The 20,065-nt window shown below is 41.1% G+C and overlaps 1 protein-coding gene across 4 annotated transcripts in view; it reads right to left on the reverse strand.

Annotated features, from left to right (window-relative positions):
• The window catches only part of MAST4 (microtubule associated serine/threonine kinase family member 4), a 553,319-nt gene that overhangs the window by 329,803 nt on the left and 203,451 nt on the right, over positions 1–20,065 (reverse strand). Inside the window, exon 1 of one of the 4 annotated variants that reach the window (XM_044267828.1) lies at positions 14,326–14,417. The exons of the other annotated variants lie outside the window; for them this stretch is intronic. Within the exon in view, the coding sequence (XP_044123763.1) occupies positions 14,326–14,364 (39 nt within the window). The 5' untranslated portion in view covers positions 14,365–14,417. Of the gene's footprint in view, positions 1–14,325; positions 14,418–20,065 lie in introns of those variants that run through there. 4 annotated transcript variants of the gene reach the window in all.

The raw sequence follows: 20,065 nt of genomic DNA on the forward strand, positions 1-20,065 counted from the left end.
CACAATGACAGGAAGGACTATAATAATGAGAGACACCCTCCTGGTGTGAGGGGGCAGGAAATGATGCAGCCGCTGTCACCACCACAACCACCACCACTCCCTACCCCAGCACAGCCACTTGAAACACATGTGAGGGCCCAGAAAGAAAAAGAGGCTCAAAACTGAGATGACTCCTAAACCAGAGCGTCCAGTCACAATAATTTATGCCACTCCTTTCTGCTCTAAGCACGAGCACAGATATACCCTGGCTCTTTTTATATCCAAATCCCCATGAATGTATATTATCTTCCCAGAGCAACTTATCCTACTTGGAAATTATAGAACCTACAAGAGCACAAAGAGAATGGACCCATTTCCACATGGTTCCCAGAAGGTACCAGAAAGCTTCATTCAAACCATCACCAGTACTACTCTGTGAGGACCCCAGACTGAAGAAAAGGTTTTACTGAAGCCTGTGTTTCTTCTTAAACACATAACACTGGCTAATCAGCTTCTCATGTACTGAAGGCCTCATAAGAAAAAGTTAGTGCCGGGGCACCTGGGGGGCTGAGTGGGTTAAAGCGCTGCCTTCGGCTCCGGTCATGATCTCAGGGTCCTGGGATCGAGCCCCACATCGGGTTCTCTGCTCCACAGGGAGCCTCCTTCCTCCTCTTCTCTTCCTGTCTCTCTGCCTACTTGTGATCTCTGTCTGTCAAATAAATAAATAAAATCTTAAAAAAAAAAAAAGAAAGAAAGAAAAAGTGCCAGCACCAGCAGGAAGATGGGTGAGAGGGCTCTGGACACAGCTAGGAAAATTATTCTCCCCCTCTGATATAATTGAAGTGACCACAGCTCAGGAAAAAAGGGATTCCTGAAGGCATTAAGTGTTCAAGGAAAGCGAAGTTGGAGAGCATACTGAATGACAGAGAAACTGCCTTGCTGACATGCCATGTTCTTTTAGAGTGCCTGACAGATGAAAGGTGGCCAGTGACCGTCCTGAAAATGCAGGTGAATGGACAGTACAGGAAAAAGGTGTCCTGTTTCAGGACCACAAATGTGACAGCCGTCCAAAAAGACAAGTGCTGTGACATCAACACTCCATCTCATGGAAGCCTTATAAATACCACAAACTAAAAATTCAGGATTTTCTGGGACGAAACAAAATAAGGTGGTTTTGAATTCACACCCACTTAGCCCAGAGTAGATTTACATAAAAATAGCTATAGATAAGGCAATGACATATGTAAATGCAGATATACAGACACACACAAGAACTCCTTTAAGGGCTGCATTTCAAATTACTGTGATTGGTTAAAGGTGTCTAGGCTAGTGTGGCATTAGAGATGCAAAGTTTCATTCATGAAATTTTAAATAATGGTGATAAGATTTATCTAGACGTACAAGCGGAACCTAAATATAAACCACATGAATAATAGAATGTGCATGAATTTTGAATGCTTATTTTTCAGAAGAAAACAAAGAACTGAACGTGTGAGTTCTCAGAGTCTCTAAGTGTAGCCTGTATTTGCATTTCAATGGCTTGCAAGGTAAGCTCTGTGAAATTGGTCAAATGTATAGACTCTCATCTCTCCTCCATCCCCAATCAGTCAATTAGCTACTAGAGAAAGTGGCATACAGATGTTAAAATCCAGCATCTCAGAATCTATTTCAGCTGATACAGATCAAAGTAATTTTGAAGCAAGGATGTTGAGGACAGAGACTGCACAGAGCAAATTCTGGTTAGGAAGCATGCAAAACCAGGAGCTCATGGCTGATGGGGCCAGGGGACACACACAGAAATGGAATAGACAAGGCAGTTCACAACAAAATTTGTACAGAAGAGAAGAAAAGGCAAAATCTATAGACTGAGAGCCAACACATCAAAACATTTTTCCAGTAGATAAAAAGGTAAGTGTAGCATTTTTTGTCCATTTAAAACAAAGGGATTTCAGACATCAGTTCTGCTATCCTGCAGCTACACTGCACCCAAACCATGAACCCTAATGGTCAATCTCTCCTTATTAGCATTTTTCACTCTTCCCATTAAAAGACTTTACTGGCACCATATGAGCTACTCTTTGCCCTTTATAAATTCCCCTATTCCAAATGTGTTAGTTTATGCTCACAGGAGCAGAAGTATAATACACACCTATTACATATTAGAATGTTATCAATATGCCTTTTCAATTGCAGCACTTATGGACTTTCGTTTTCTATGTTCCACTCTTTTGTCTTTCCTTTCAAAAAAGACAGAGATTTTAGAAATCCAGAAGTGAGCCCAAAGAGCAGGGTGTTATGCTTGGCTCATAGGAGGCATTCAAGAACTAGGAAAAGATACTTGAATTTAAAGAAATGGTGACAATTTGTGGATAGTAAAAATAATGGAGCTCCTTTTACTAAGTGCCCACCCACCCAGCCATGGTTAGTGCTACAGGCTGAATGTCTGTGGCTCCTCCCCCTGCCAATGCAAATTCATATGGTGAAGCCCCATGATTGACTTGGAGGTACGGCCTTCAGGAAATTATTAGAGTGAGACAAGGTCATGAAGGTGGGGCCCTAGTAATGGGATTAATGCCCTTAAAAAAAGAAAAAAGGAAGAGACATGAGATTTGTCTCCACCATGAAGACAGAGGCAGGAGGTAGCCATCTGAAAGCCAGGAAGAGGGCTCTCACCAGATATGCAATCTGTAGCACCTTGACCTTGACATTCCCAGGCTCCAGAAGTGTGAAAAATGTTTGTTGTTTAAGACCCCCCCGTCCATATGATTTTGTTATAGCAGCCTGAACTAAGACAACTAGATATTTACCTACCTTTGCTGTAGTCCACTAATAATCCTGCTTGGTAAATGTTAGTATCCTTACATTATAGGAAAACACACACACACACACACACACACACACACACACCCAAGACACATAAAAATTTTAACCTGCTCCAGAGTCACACAACTGGGATGTGGCAAGTGACATAGTCCAAGGGAAGCAGAGAAAGAAAGAGGTTCAGCTATCTAGAAATACAGTAACAATGGCCATGATCATGTACTGTGTTCTTGCTACCTGCTTGATACTTTCCAAAGTAATTTACACACATCCATCTTAATTATTTTTACAGCATTCCTGGGAGGTGAGTAGTATTCCCATTTTATGGATAACAAAACTGAAGCTTAGAAGAGAGCAGTATGCCCAGAATTATCAAGGCAACAGGTGCTGGATCAACACCCCCACTGAAGTCTAACAGACTTCAACGCCACTGCCCTTATTCTCGTAACCACAACACGAGCTCATCCCCTGTATTGTCACCACTGTCACCATAACTCTGGGTCACAAACCCACATAAAACTAGCACTTACAACAATCAGCATTTAGTCTCATGTTTGCAAGTCTACATGTTGACTATGAGTCTGCCGGTCTTGACTCCTGGCTCCAGGTTTCTGTAGGGTCCATTCCACAAGGATTTGCTCTGGGACCCAGTGGCTACTCAGGGCATTCACACAGGGCATTCTGTGTTCTTCTCACAGAAAATCACCAAAGTGCAATGAGGTGAATCCAACTCCACAAACTTATTTTAAGCCTCTGCTTGTGACACATTCGCTGACAGCTCATTGGACTCAGCAGGTCACATAGGTGAGCCCAAAGTCAACTGATGGGAAGTAAGCCATGTCCACCGTGAAACCATGAGGCCTGGGCAGGGGACTGAATATATACAGAGGAGTAAAAAATCAAGAGAGTAGTTGTATCCACCACACTCACCAAATTCAATTTGTATTTACCATATCTTTTAGTTGGACTGTTCAACAGTTAATGGAAAAAGAATCTGTGAGCTCAATAATTTAAAGTTCTAATGAAAAAGTATAAATAGTCAAATCCATGGTATTATTCCACCTTCACCTTCAGAACAATACTAAAATTGAAAGAATAGATAACTGAAAAATACAAAAGTACCACCTCTCATCAGGAAAAAATATCATTATGATAAAAATCCTATAAAAGGAATTTCTCCACGTGGCTGTTATCTAACAATAAGCACTAAGCTAAAACAATCTATTAAAAAACACTTAAGTGTTTTTTACAGTCATTTCCTGCTCATTGCAACACATTCTACCTCTTACTCTTAAGAGGGTTCAGTTTTTACCAATGTGATTTCATGTCTTTGTGTGTACATACACAAATTGGCAACAGTATGTCAGAAAATTGATAAAATTGTACACATGCCATCTGTCTTTCTTGGTTGAACCCCCTGTCTTCAATTACAGCTATTCCATTCAAAGGGAACAAAAATCTTGGCTGAGTTTGATGTAATCTCACTCAGGTTTTAAATTTACTCACTGTTTCAAGCAATATGGTACCAACCTCATCATCTTCATTTAAAGAATGAATTGCTTTTTCCATTACAGCCTCTAGTTTGAGATGTTTCATTTTGCCTTTTCAAAATTGTATTGAAATGAGACTTTGTAGGCAAGTCGTCAAAGTTGGAAGCAATTTACAAAAATACGTGCACACTAAAAAGCCACAAAAACACACAAAAAACCCCTACATCTTCAAAATGGATACATTATTTTCAAGATCCAACACTACAGCATGAAATGACTCTGCTCTTAGTATAACTATAACCAGTCCTGCAAAAGAAGTGTTAAAATACACATAATAGTAATTCTTGGAAGCTATTCTAAGAGAAACCTATTAGTCTGTGAGAAATTGCCCTCTCTTCCTATTCATAATGTACTTCGATTAATTATTTAAAGCAGATGACTTCAGAATCTATAACTGGCCTTGACCTCTGTGTGGAAACAAGCCTAAAGCCATACGTTCAGTAGCTTACCGAACATCTCTGCCTACAAGGTGCTTCCTTCCATATATATGCACAGAATTAGTCATCCTCTCACCATCTAGATCATTTTTATTTCTGGCCCCTAGCTGTTGCTGGTCCTATGGTCTGAAACCTGGAGGTCATCTGCAGCTTCTCCCAGCTCTTTCCCACCCATCCCAAGAGTCACCATGCCTTAATTGTACTGAGCTGCCTCTTCTCTACTCCTGCAGCCACTGACTCGGGAGCAGTGGTGGCACTGCTCACTTCCTCGCTCCTTACGTCCTAGCCACCTCCAGCCTCTCCTGGGGCACTCTCTATTCACATGTGACACAACAAGTGACAGCTGGCACAAGACTGCTGTGCCCCGCTTAAGCTCTTTCAGTGGCTTCCTATTGTTGGGGGATCCTGTCCAGATCCCTCAACAAGACATAGCTCTTGGGCCTCCAGCTGGTCCCTTCCTCCCTCTCACAGGCATTACCTGTAGCTCCTTCCAAAGGGAGGGTGTACCCCATGTGGTCACCCCATCTTGGCATGCACAGCTGCTTCCCTAGCCTGGAACCTACTTCCTGCCTCACCCGCGCCTTGTCATCTGTCACCACTTGGCGGCAACCTCCCCACCTGCACAAAGCCTTCCGCCTCCCACGGCACAGCCTGGCACTGTTACCGTGCCCCCCCTCCCCTGCACTGTGACAGATGTGGGACCCGGTGCTGGCTGTTGCCAGGACTGCTGTGCGAAGCCCCTTGCAGGTGGGCGCCATATCCCACTCCTGTTATGCTGATGGAGCTGGCGATGAAAAGGCCAACGGTGTATACCTAACACACAACACTCAGTCGTCTGACACCCGTCTGGTCAAAATATGCTGCTGCTGTTGCTGCTATCATCATTATGATTATATGTCTGTTGAAAGAAAGGCAAAGAATGGAGTTCAATCCCTGACTGCGTGAATCAAAAGCATCTGCATTCACAATCTAAGGGTAGTAAGTGTTTTGAGAACTCAAGCAGGGACTACAGAAGATCTACAGCAAGAGCCCCAAATCACACGTGTTTGTTATCGGCCGCATTAGGATAATGCTTCAAGGGACAAAGCTACCTCTTACCCTACCTGAGGTGGTTTCTAGAAGTAAAGCACAGGGCATGCACCAGCAATTTTTTAAAAAGGTAAAAATGGAACTGGACAGCAGCAGTGCCCTGGGTCCTGGTTAACGGGTCCGGGATTAATGGTCTAGGGCTGCCTCCAGCCACCCCAATCTCGTAACTGCCCCCGAACATGGGTTTGTTAATGCTCTCACATTACTACCATTGCCATTACTTAGGAAGTCAAGAAACAAATGCAAGGAGGACATCCACCTCCACCTTCTTCTCCATAAAAACAAACCCACGTCTTACTGGAAGAAAGGAAGCCAGAGCTGCCACATATGCCTTTTTAGAGACTGTCAAATTTTGCATTTGGAAGTACAGAAGGAGGTTCCATGCCTCTGGGTTCCTTGAACGGGTGATCCCCCCCAGAGCAGTGGGTCTCAAGCCCAGCTGCGCCACTGAGAGGTGCTAATTCAATCCATGGGGACTGCATCTGGGTCTCAGGCTTTAGAGGCTCTGCAGGTGGTTCAAAAGGACAGCCTCTGTTAAACCACTGTCCTAAGGTCTGGAACCATGTATCATATTAGAACTGATTTACCTTTTACAAATTCACAAAGACACAAAATAAGCAACAATCTTTGAGAGCTTTTCATCGATCTTAGTGAGGGATATAAAACAACTTCTTAGACAACAAAGCAAAAAAAAAAATCATAAAGAGGCTCTCAAATCCCACTTTGGCTGATTATACAAGTAATACATGCTTACTCTAGAACAGTTAAAGAAAAATTCTTAGATCCTGCCATCAAGATATAATTAACCTTTTAGTGCTTTTCCCCCTGTTATCTTACATGAAAAAAAAAATAAACAAAAAACAGGTTCCTAATATACGTGAGATAGGAATTATTTATTTATTTTTTGTTTCTTTCCACCACCCCCAACTTCTCCTCTCTGCCTCATACAGACTAATGTGTGGGTAGGTGCTACACATTTTTATAGACTTATACAACCTTTGTATACACTTTGCTTTTTCACTTCTCATTATTGTTATCAGCTTCTTCCCCATCACGAAACATTCGTCAAACGCATGATTTTAATGGCAATGTTGTCTTCTAACATGTATGTCTCCAAAGTCATTTGCCAACCTCCATGCTTTTGGTTGCTTCCAAGATAGACACATGGTTTCAAAGACTTTTTAAAAAGCTCTACCGTTGCTCATAGTTTATTTGCAATTCAAGTTTCAAGTAAAATCAAATACCCTATTCTCATTACACTCTGGTGTCAACGATAAAATGATTGGTGGCTGCATGAATATTGATTGAGCTTTCTAATTTCAAGTAATTCACAGTTTTTAGAGTTAACCTAATTCATTGATTAGCTGGTCTTTTAGTCTCCTTTTGTCTTCTTCTAAAATTATTCTTTAGATAATTTCAATGCTCTAAGCGCAAGATTATTAAATTTTCAGGTATTATCTACTTTGAAAAACCTTTTCTGGCAACTTAAGATTTCTCAAAGATATAATACATAAAACCACACAAGTCCTCAAAGCGGGAACTAAGAACCCAACAGTGGAGAAGTGGTGGCTACATTTATCTCAAAAGTTACTGCAGCTGAGTGTGTAACCATTCTGACCAGCTGAGACAAAAGTGGCAAGACAGAGCTAGCTCCCAGTATCTGATTCGAAGAAGCAAACTGGTTCACCTGGAGGAAGGACCATTGTGAGTAGTGAATGCTAAGCTAATTTATCATGCGGGCCTAATGCAAGAGACAACGCACATCATAAGGGCCAGGACTTCAAGGGGAGTTTTCCAGAAAGCGCAGAGATGGACAATCACAGCCATTTCTTCTAGCAACTCTCACTAAGAGCCAAGGACATGATGTGAAGTCGTAAGTCTGTCAAAGGATTTCCAGGAGAGCAGAGATGGGCAGTCAGACTGTGACAGGGCAGAGCTAAGGGAAGCTGGGGGACAAATAGGAAGAGATCTCCTGGGATGTTCACACCCCCACTTCTCTGAGCCCAGATCTGAGGAGTAGAGCAATTCAAAACTGAGATTGCTTGCAGGATCTCAAGTGCAGGTGTCCTGCATTATTGATTCAAAGAAGACCATGTGCTTCAGACACTAAAGTGGAAGGGGAGGAACATTCTCCCAAGAGGATTCGCAGCCTGACTAGAAAGAAGACATCATTACAAGTAAGTGGGAAATGGTTGAGGGCCAGGGCTTTCCACAAAAGAGCAGCTTTGAATCCGTTCAAGTGCTTGAACTCAGTTCAGGCTCCAGAGATCTGCACTAGGAAAACTGATCATTTTGACCATGGCTGGCAAAATGCTGCCAGAGCGAGCGAAGAGCAGATCATTACATGCCATTGTACTGTGCATACCTCCATTGCCCATCCAGACCTACGCCCGAACCTTGTAGTCTGCCTACATGGACACCAGGTACGGGATCACTTGCCCCTCTGCCTTCTGACTGGGTTTTGCCCATGAGGAGCACCTTCCAGAGTGCAGAAGGAAGGAGGACAACAAAGTTGTGATGTCCCCTCAGCCCCTCCCTGCAGAATCACCATGGAAGGGCTATGTAGCTTCATCTAAGCGCCTGTCACTTGCCTTCTCTGTCTGGACCTTTGGCAACTGCTCCCTCCCTCACTCCTTCAGGCCTATGAAGATGATGGCTTCCTATTGCTCCTACCCTCTGGGACTGCACCATCCCTTAAACTCCACCTATACCTTGCCTATACATACTTTTACACTTTCCCTTTCATTAAACTCTTCTCAAATTATCCAATTTATGCATGCCATCTTTTTACCACCTGGACCCTGCCTGATACCCACATTTAACTCTTTAAAATCACACTATGCAAGGCTTTGGCTGATATGCACATTTAAGTATTTAAAATCATAAGGCTCCGTGGCAATAGAGAGGCAAGTGTGCTAAGGTTAACTTATTAAGTACTGTGTGCCAGGTGCAGTACTTACATGACCTACAACCTCCTCCAGTCTTAAAATACCTTAACATTTCTATTTTACAGATGTGGTTAAGCATTGTGTCTAAAGTTACAGAGCTATTCATTGTCACTGAACACATGTCCTATTCTAAAACCATGAATCTTCAATGGTCTTATCATTTTAGTGTAAGACATTCAAATCATTTTGTAACAATGCACCATGCAATAAGATTAGGTACGCAAATAAAACAGATGATAACTATTACAAAGACCAGGATGGACCGCAGTAATTTTGGGAAATTTCATCAAAGAATGAGAATTTACTGTGGTCCTTAAAATGAGCAGCAAGAATTTGAGCAAAATAAGGAAAGAGTATTTTAAGTAAAGGGGATCTAGGGATCTATGACATCTGGAGAGGGGTGATGGGATAAGGTTTTGGAAGGCAAAGAGTTGGCAAAGAAACCCAAAAAGTAGACAGAAGCTACATTAAAAAGAGTCAGGTATGTTTTAACTCTATCCAGAGGTAGATAATAAGTCACACAGGAATTTTAAACATGCGGTTGGTGTGGGGATCCAGGCTGACAACCAGCATAGACTGGAGAAGGGCCTGGACACAAAGGGATATGAGACATTTCAGAAATTCAGAGGTAAAAGAGTAGAGCCCTAGACACTGGACATATTTTTATGGTAGAATTATTAAGGCTTAGGGACAGCAGGTAACAGATGGAGAAATCAAAGGTGGGAACGAGATGACTTGAAAAATTAGTATTTCATTGACAAAAAAAGAGATGGCAATTTTCTGGTTTATCAGCTATATCAGAGAATAAGAAGGTGCAAAAGAGGAGCCAGTATTCAAATTCATCTACTTTACATGGTTACAAAAAGGTGTTAAGAAAAAACAATTATTTAAGGACAAACTAGAAATTTGAGGGAACATAAGCTTTTGAGGGCATCCCATCCTTACCCTCTGTGAATCAGGAAACCACAACATTTTATTTCCATCTCAGACACAGAAAGTGAACTCCTTCAACAGCTAAGAAATATCGCTTTAGATATGGCCACACCTGGTCTAATTAATTAGGTTTTTGCAACTACCAAAAGTTCATTTACCATCAGGGCACCTGGATGGCTCAATCAGTTAGGAGTCCTCCTCTTGATTTCAGCTCTGGTTATGATCTCAGGACTTCAGGATCAAGCCCTACGCCAGGCTCCATGCTAGGGGAGCCTGCTTAGGAGTCTTTCTCTCCCTCTCTCTCTTCTTCTGCCTTTGCCCCTCCCCCTGATTGTGCACTCTCTCTCTAAAAAAAAAAAAATTTTTTTTTTATTTACCATCTTGATTCTTCCTGTCCCAAAAAAAGCCTCTTTGCCTTTCTGGAAACTTTGAAGAACAGAAGTTCTTTATGCCAAACTATTATTATCATAACTTTTTATTAAATTAATCCTCTAGGGGCGCCTGGGTGGCTCAGTGGGTTAAGCCGCTGCCTTCGGCTCAGGTCATGATCCCAGGGTCCTGGGCTCGAGCCCCACATCGGGCTCTCTGCTCAGCAGGGAGCCTGCCTCCTCCTCTCTCTCTGCCTGCCTCTCTGCCTACTTGTGATCTCTCTCTGTCAAATAAATAAATAAAATCTTTAAAAAAAAAATTAATCCTCTAACTAGAGTTCTGACATGTAACTACACAGAATCTTAAGGAAAGAGAAAGAGTCCCCCACAACAATACTGTGATGGAATTTTGGGTCAAGTGTAAACACATCGAAATCACTTTAAAGTTGATAGAGAAGACACACTGAGGCATTATGATTTGAATGACCCACATTTAAGTACTGAGGAAAACAGAGGTAGCTGGATACCCAGTGAGAACAGAAGAGTCCACCTGCTTCTTTGCTTACCAAAATTAGTTTGAGACAATGGCCAGTGGAAAATCAGAGCCTAGACCAAAGTAATAATGTTAGCTTTTTGTTGTTTCACTTAAGGCTGGGAGACAGAGTCAGGTAAAAAGGAAAGCAAAAACAAACAAACAAACAAAAAAACACACACACAAAAAAAACCCCACACAAAAAAACCTAACACAAATCTGGAAGTCTATAGTCAAAAGATTTAGTCATTAACTACATCACATAGAATAAAAAAAATTCATGCTAGCTGCATGTGATTATCTGGAAGTGGACTGAAATGCCAATACATAACTGGGGAGGAGGGAAATCAACAGATGATAGCAGGCAGAGCAAAATACCACAGGAGGACAGGAAAGGAATCCTATGACATCTCTCTAGGAGACTATTCCCTCTTTTAGTGATTTGTTGATACTTTAATGATGCCTATCCATCCTTCTCCAGCCTTGAGAGCTATCACGTTAGGGATAGGGATACTTTCATTAAAACAAACAAAATGGAAACATGTAACAAAAATCACTGAAACAATTAATTTCCCTGACGTTTAAAAAATATGGTCTGTGTATGAGGAATATTAGCCCTGAAAGGAGCCAGTTATCCTTTGATGAATTAGACCTGTCTAGAAATTCAAATTGCCCCAAGTCCAAGGTCTGCCCAAGCCCATCCATCCGTCAGAATTTCCCATGTTTTGAGACGCAGTGTGAAAACTTTCCCAGGTTCTAACAGTGGAAGCCATTGGGGCCTCTTTCCCCCATTCTCATTTCAAAGGCAGTGACTGAAGTGCTATCAGCAGTACAGGAAATATTAATAGAGTCCACAGAAAAGATGGAGAAGTGAGTCACTTAAGATGAACAACTCAGTTGTGTTGCCCTTTTATGAGGAAGTCAGTCCTTGAGAAATTGTATGTTCTCACTAAAAAATTTCTCAAAGACCAGATTTTAAAAATACCACTAGTATTCCTGTGTTTTAAGAGCTAGGGGTACTGAAATTCTGAAAGTAGTTTCTAAACACATACCGCATTATTTTACACTGAACACATACTACATTATTATAAAAATACACTTTATGGAATTAGAATATTTGTGTGCTCCAGATTTTTGACTGGGCTTTTTGTTATCTAAATAACTGGCCTGTTTGACAAAGCATGCCTCTCTATTCAGTGTGGCACATCAACTGACTCTTATCATTATATAACAACCTATAGCCCTGTCAAAATGATCCCTGTAAATAAATAATGTTTACTATCTTTGCTGCTGATTCTTCTAACTTAAAAACAAACTCCAATAGCATACATGGAGTAAAGATGTAACCATTTCATCTTGCTAGTTATGACACAGTGTTACAAAAATAAAAATTATCCCTTGCTATTCACCAACATATTATCTATTATGTGCTAGTGTATTTATTATATAGCCATTAACTTTTTAGGCCTCATTTATACCCATCTCCTACTTAGTACACTCACAGGTCTCATTCTGAAATATTTTACATAAAAATAAATGGACACTGAGGGTATAGGACTTGCTCAAGACTACCTCGCAAACAAAGGGTCTGAATCACGAATATAAAATGTGTAGGTTTCACCTTCGCTTCCCTGCTACAGATGTATCTCAGTGACATGCTGAAATGTTTCAAATAGTGTATATTTGAAAATTAATGTTTAAATTCACTAGGTGGCGTTACTCTCATGAACTCCACAGTATCTTTTGTAATACAAATTCTTAAATTTTATATTTTATAAATAGATTCCTTATACAGTAGTTTCTTTAAAAAACCACTCTATGTAAGAGATGGCTTTTAAAAAATGTATTAGATATAATGGGAGTAAAAAAAAAAAAAGCTTTGTTTGAGCCAAAGTTAAGTTGTAGCCATGAGGGTGACAGAACTTCGAGATGCTTTCATATTATTACTTCTCACAGAATAAAGACTTGTATCTCATTCATAAAAGAAATCAGACATTCTTTATCCATTGTGTAGCTTATGGTAGATGTAGTTAAAGTATGTTGAGTATGACAACAATCTAGCTGTCCACATATTACATCAATGAATTATGCTTCCTTTGTTTTGTTGCAAATGTTTTTGACAAGAGAGTATCTCCAGTATTTTAAATAACCACAATCATTATTTATTTCTAAAATTAAAAGTTCTGTGATATCTCTACCCCTCAAAATCACCATGTGTTTCAACCATATCCTCTGAAGTTTTGAGAATATATATTACAGAAATAAACCATAAAAAGGAGCTTCTGATCAACCATACATTAAGCAATTACCCAAAATGCATTAAAGGAAAGAGAAAACTTAGCTGAACTGCCACTTATTAATAAGCTGAACCACAGGGGAGCTTAACAGTTTATCATCTTTCTAACAAAGAGACTTTCCATATTTAGCCACTGACCCCAAAGAGGACATGGAGCCCCATGAACAGCTGTGCATTACCAGAACTTTATAGATGTGATGAAAACAAAGAAAAGGAAATCCACAGCAGTGACTAACCATACTGTACATTCAAAACAATGACCACAGTGAAAATCATTAAAGAGGCAAGTCTGTTTACTTAGGCTGGGAACAATACATGACATTTAACCCCAATTTCTTTAATCCCTCTTTTGTTTACCTGCAAATAATCCCCTAATTTACCCACAATATTATGATATGAATAATAACTGTATTAGTAATGGACACTTAGAACAAAAAAAGCAGACAACTAGACCAGCTGGAAGTCAACGCCTATTAAGGACTATCTGGAAGCATTCCTAAATGTGCTATATATTTTGTACTGTCAAGCATGCATTTGACATTTTTTTTTCAAAAATAATGAATGAGAGTTTAACAATGGCTACTCACTAAATTCTTTCAGAAAAAAAAATACCACTTATACACAAAAGAAAGAGTTATCAAAGAGTTAAACATACTAATTCTGAACATACTTAGGTTTTGGCTTCCTTAAAGTTACAAATCGCTAAGCAGATGTTTTTTTTCAAGTTGTCTGATTTGCCAAGTTTTGACTTGGAATACATTTGTACACTGAAGTCAGAGTAATTTAATTAGAGAAACTTGGGCACAAAAATCAAGGCAGTAAGATGGGGATCTTTCCCCATCTCAATGTAAACAAATTACAGTCAACTTTGATTGAGCTGCCAGCAGAAACTTTCATCTCCCTGACAGGAGAAAACTCTCAGCAGCTGCACACATCTGCAAGACCATCAGACAGATGCTGCTGCCGCTCGGAGGTTGATCCTGACACAAAACTGAGTCCTGCGTTCCCAGAACTGAACAGAGTTGCCACCCTCGACAGACTTCCCAGACACTTGACAGAATGCCAAATTGGCTCCTCAGCTGTCACCACCAGCCACGATTTAACTATTCTTGAACAACCGGCAGAAAAACAACGCACAAAGTATCACACTAAAAGTCCTATCCATTGTCTCTGACAAAAGAGCCTTTCTCATTGAGCCCTGTGATGTGTCACTGAACCCTGTTAACCAGAGACTTAGTGTATCCCATTGCCAAGAGGATACGAGGAACCGTGCACGCTATCCGTGCCCAGAAAAGGAATGAAAAGGGAACTTTGAAATCCTCAACGGCAGACCACTGAGGATGCTACATTGCAAGAACGGAAGGATCTCCTACCTGGAGCCCTCTTCGTCTTAGAATGCTGGACTCATCCATCTCCCCCTCCGCTTTCTCTGAGCCTCACAACAGTCTAGCCATGCTGTACTACCTCTACTTGAGCACGCTAATTCAGAGCCCGGCAGCTGCTGAACACTTACATCACGCTCTAGCTGATTGGAGCCCAGAGTCAGCTGGTCCCGCTTAGTTATGCACTCCAGCAACTTCAGAGATCACGGAGGCTTGCAGTTTGGGGCGAGAGTGCAGCAAGTGGGCTCAGGTACCTAAAGCATTTAGCCAGGCGGAGGAGGGCTCTTGCAATTAGGCAGGAAACTGTGGGGTCCCTGTTTTTCCTTCTTCAAAACGCGGGCTCTGGCATTCCGGACGACCAGTAAATGGCTTTCGGCAGGAGCTCTGGGTCAAGCCCCTTCTGAAGCAACTAGAAGGTCAGAGTGGCTAAGTAAATCAGTGGTGACAGACACCTCTGCAAAAGGCAGCGACTGATTGGGACGGTGAAAAACTAGGGCACAGCTGGTCAGCCAAGCAGCACCACCATGCCTGCCACTCATCTTTTCTGATGGCATTAAAGAAAAAAATGTAGCAGAACACGCACGCTGCCTGGAAACCCTGCGAACAGAGGGCTCTGGGTGGCTGCTCTTCCAGCCTTGGCAGAACTCTTTCCACCTCCCAGTGTGAAAGCCAATTCATTTACATAAATACCTTGCCAGGAGATTCCTGGCCCTCAGATAGATAAATTTTAGCTATTCATGTCCCTCCTGGTAGTAACTTGGTTTTGTTGATAGCTGACCAAAATATAAAAAGGCAGAAGGAATCGAAAGAGCCATCATTAGGTGGAATATTAACCTATTTACAGTCTATAAGCAGCTGGAAAAAAAAAAAAAAAGATTCCCATCATGTGCAATTTCACAGTCTGTTTCAGCTTGTTTACTCTGCTCATCCTCACCTTATTTCAATTCGAAGCAACCAAGAGATGAATATTAAGTTTTCATTACTGGCCTGGCACAGGAGTAACAACATACAATATTACCAATTTATAATAAATTATTCCCCCTTGATTTCCATTCTAGAGATATTTAAATTGCGATTACAGTTTGGTTCTGAGGAGGCAGATTCTAGGACTCTCTGCGATTTGTCTGAAAACCACTTTCTCCTTCGTTCTAGCCATTAGACAGTCTCTTTCTTGAAAGAAAGGAGGTAAGACGGCATAACATTTTCTTAAAAATCCACATTTCCTGGGTTTTACCTAATCCAGATATCAGATTTCTTAATGTGGGGCGGCGGGCGGGGGTGGGTTGTCTAGAGGTTCCTTACCCATCCACCTGCTACTACACTAGCTTTCTGTCTCTTTCTGGCTGTCAACACACTATTAGGAGTGCTATCAATTGATTAGATTATGTCATTAAAAATAGCTTGGGGATTTATGAATCTAACCACTGAGGAAAATTGATTGCATTTTATGTTCCCCAACAGTGTCTTCATAAGCCTTCAGACATACAGAGAGAAACCCTGTCAAGAAACAGTAGCTCTAGCAGAGGCATCAGCAAAGATGGGTATCGGGGTGTTCTTCCACTTTCGTGTGCTCATTTGATACCACTTAAGGAAGGAAGCCCTGGGGAGTTTTTAGTTCTTTCTCCCATATGCAGAAGTAGTACAATCTCTAGAAACAAAGAAACAGCACCTAAGTGATCCCTGGGCAAGCCAAAGGGGACCAACGAATTCTAGCACAAACAATTCTTTTTAAAAAAAATTTTTTTATAAACTATATGTGTGGGGTGCCTGGGTGGCTCAGTGGGTTTAAAGCCTCTGCCTTCAGCACAGGTCATGATCCCAGGGTCCTGGGATTGAGCCCTGCGTCAGGCTCTCTGCTTGGCCGGAAGCCTCCTTCCCTTCCTCTCTCTCTGCCTGCCTCTCTCTGCCTGCTTGTGATCTCTGTCTGTCAAATAAATAAATAAAATCTTAAAAAAAAAAAAAAACAAAACAACAAAAAAAAACCCTACATGTATTTGTTTATATGGAAAGACACAACATAAACAAAAACAAAAGAGGAACAGCCTAAAGAAAAAGGTTCAGAGCCAGGAGAGTAAGGTCAGCTTGCTATCTGTGGGAGATATGGAAAGCTGATGGAAAGAGATACCCATTCTTGACAGGCCCACCTGTACTTTTATCTTTTCCCACAAAAGGGAGACCTTTCCTTCAATGAAAACAAAAGGTATGACAGCTGTTGACCTTTCTCCCTCAAGTCACCCTCCTGAGAGAGGGGGCATGAACAGTTGTCTGAAATCTGAAGACCCATCTTAGACAAAGTGCCTTGGCAGCAGGTGAGAATACATTTACCAGCTTAGACTATCACTGTCATCTGTACACAGAGGCATAAGGAAGCCCTAGTTGTTTTAGGCAAAGAAAAAAAAAAAAAAAAATCATGACCTAAGAAGCTGAACTTCCAAAATCAAAAGCCAAGCCTGGTGTCCTTACATATGCTTGTGCTCTGAATACTGGGATCCTCGTTATGCTGGTCTGTCTAGAAAAAGTGGGGTCTAGTGGAGAGTACCAAGTTTTCAATATAGAGAAGGAAGGGAAAAGATTTTTCCCCTTTAAATAAAGATCACAGGTTGCCAGGAGGAAGGAAAAAAAAAAGGTAGTATCCAGAAATACCTTTTCTGTGACCAATTGGGTAAGCTAGCTGGAAATGCTTTCTCAAGACATTTCGAGGACACACTGTCAAACAGTCAAAAAGATGTGTATCTCAGGTAAGTGGACTCTCTGCGTCCCAGGCTCTGTGGCAGCTAGAGAGGTTTGGTGGGTGGGAATGATAAAAAGGAATTTGGTTAAAGGAGGAGGGGCGGGGGTGGGGGGGGGAGACAAAGTATCCTTCTTAACAAAAGAGTATTTTGAGATAAAAATCTAGTTTAGTATTCAACCATTAACTAAGTCTAAGATGAAGATTATGACCATTGCAGCATCAAATCTAGTATGAAAAAATATCGATTACCTGTCAAAATGCATCACTTTGAGAAGTGATACATACGTTTTAAAGAAATAAAACCAGCCAGAGGCAAAAACATTTGGGACAAAAATGAAAGGCTGCTGAAAAATAACATCAAGCAATAATGACTTAGCAGAGGGAATAGTAAAAGGAAAATTGCTACATTTACCCTTTGCTACATATTTTCTCATCAAGATAAGCCATGTGTTAAAATGCAATAAAAACTTCAAATGGTGACACTATTCACAGGTAATAATTACGATCTAGCTTAATTTCCATTAATAAACTCATTTTTCCAGCAATTTTATGCCTTCATGAATATGTTCACAATATCATGATTCAATTAAAAAAAATACCAACTTCAATGTTTAGTGCGTTACATATGTCTTCAAATAAAATTTCTTAGGCTTTATCATCAATTGTTATCTAAACCTGGGGGCTCCATGGTAGTTGATTTTTTAAAAAAGTATTTGTAAGGATACACCCCATGCACACTCTATCACAGGTGAAATTTACTTCAAAGAACGCTCAAAATCCACAGATGCTATAATATGGGTAAAATTTAAATTTTAATTGTTATTACAATAAATGATTCACAGAAACAAAAACAATTCTAAATCCTGAGAAAAATGTGGGTGGGGGTGGACAGGAGGAAGCATGTGTTTACACACATTTTCAACAAAGGGGTAAACTGATATTTTGTAATTACTGTCTGCAGTTATGTTTGGTATAAGGATACAGGTTTGCCATCTGATTTACCTGGTCATGTATTTTTCACAAATTTAAAAAGAAGTTAACCTCTCTTCACTGGTTCCACCAGTGAAGGTAACTTTAGGTTACCCTAAAGTAAGCATTCCTTCTGATTATACACCCACTCTTCAGCAACTCAATGGTCACTGAGGAGCTGCCCTGGGGAAAGCTTTGAGGAGTGTTGTTTTGTTTTGTTTTGTTTTTTAAAAACACAAACAAAGATTCGGTAAGTTTCCAGACTTAACCCTGCCCACCACCACCCACTGACCTAATCCACTCCCTACCAGCAGCTCTCAGTCTTGGCTCCTGGACCACCCACCTACAAGCCAAGGAAGCCCAGATCAGAGGGGACTGTGAGAATGGTTTCCTGGCAGAGGAGAAGGTTTCTCCCTCCCCATCAGGCAGAGGGAGAAGAGTCAGAAGAACGCTGCTGTTACCCGTCCCTCATCCCACCAGTAAGAGTTGTCAGGATACTCTGAATGTGATCTCTAGACCATCACCACCATCCGTGGTGGGACCGCCCCATCGTGTGTATTCTTACACACGTGTGGCAGCAATCACTATTTCAAATCAAGCAAAGTAGACAAACAGCCACAAAATGCATTTACCACTCTACCTTGTCTCTTACTTTCAAACAACAGACCAAGGATTCATAAATGTCTTTTATTTATGTTCACTGACCAGGTAAGTCTTTTGTGGCCAAGGGACAAATCTTCCATTCACCATTTGATTACTTTTCCCACTCAGAAGCTCAATGCCAACAGCCAATGAATGTGTTGTACTTAAGAAAAGGAAATAAAAAGATCATAAAAACTTAAAGGAGAAACAGACCATTCTGGAGAATGCATGTAAGTATCCATTACTGGGAATATAATCATACTGCAAGGTAAGTGGTAAAGAGAACCTCAGATGCCAATGACCAAGGTTACCGGGAGATTTGTTAAAAAATAAACTTCTGTATTTACATTGAAACTCCTCAATTTTTTGCACTGTATTTTTCTCCATGTTTTACTTCTAAATAATAACTGCCAGCATTTATTGACCATACAGGGTGTGCCAAGCCCTGTTCTAAGTACTTCATAAAGTTTATCTCATTTAATCCTCACACAAACTCTATGAATTAAGATTTAATCCCCATTTTACAGAGGAGGAAACTGACCCTCAAAGAAATCAAGCAACTTCCTAAGGTCACACACTCAAGGAAAGGCAGACAGAACCAAAAAGCTGACTCTTCCAATTTTGGTTGCTAACCACCCTATTGCCTGTTAGGGTTTAAACCACGGAAAAAAAGAGCATTCCAGATGAAAGGAACACATGAAAGGTGTCAGGTATTTTTAAGTTCCTAAGGAAAAACTACCACATTCTAAGTTGTCAGTGGTCAAAACACACCAGAGAGAGCATAAAGAATTCCAGATTCCATGGGCCACATGTCTCCGAAAAGCAAAGAAGCAGGGTCTCCACAGCTTCAGGACAGAAGCTAGAGAGCCCCCCCCCCATACCCCCACCCTGGGACACAGAAGGCAGAAGGGAGCCAGAGACAAGTGAGGGAGGATAGTTTCTACTTTCTTCTTAGCTGTCTCTGGGCCTCCAGGGACTCCCTCTGACTGTCAACAACCTCACCTTTCTGGCTGCTCTGAAACAATTCAATTCCAAATAAAGTGTCATTTTTTTTTAATCAACATGTAAATTCCATAAAGCCAAAGGTACCCTTTCCAGTTGTGCCAGACATTCTACATATCCCCATTGACCTGTGGGGCTTTTTGGCATCTCCTCATTTCCCGATATCATCTTCTCTGGAATTTACCACTGAAGGCACTCCTTAAATGACTCTAGCATTTCAGGTGAAATGACTCAGGAAGAGGCTGCTTACCCTGTTCTCAACAGCACTGAGTCTTCTCCCTTCATTTTCCAGAAGTCATAACTCCCCAGAGTCCGTAGGAGAAAGCCCCTAGTACGGAGACCTGTCCCTGTCCAGGCTGTGCCAAAGAAGAACCCAGTAACTTGGGG

This window comes from Neovison vison, chromosome 1, assembly GCF_020171115.1.
Source record: "Neovison vison isolate M4711 chromosome 1, ASM_NN_V1, whole genome shotgun sequence".
Lineage (NCBI taxonomy): Eukaryota > Metazoa > Chordata > Mammalia > Carnivora > Mustelidae > Neogale > Neogale vison.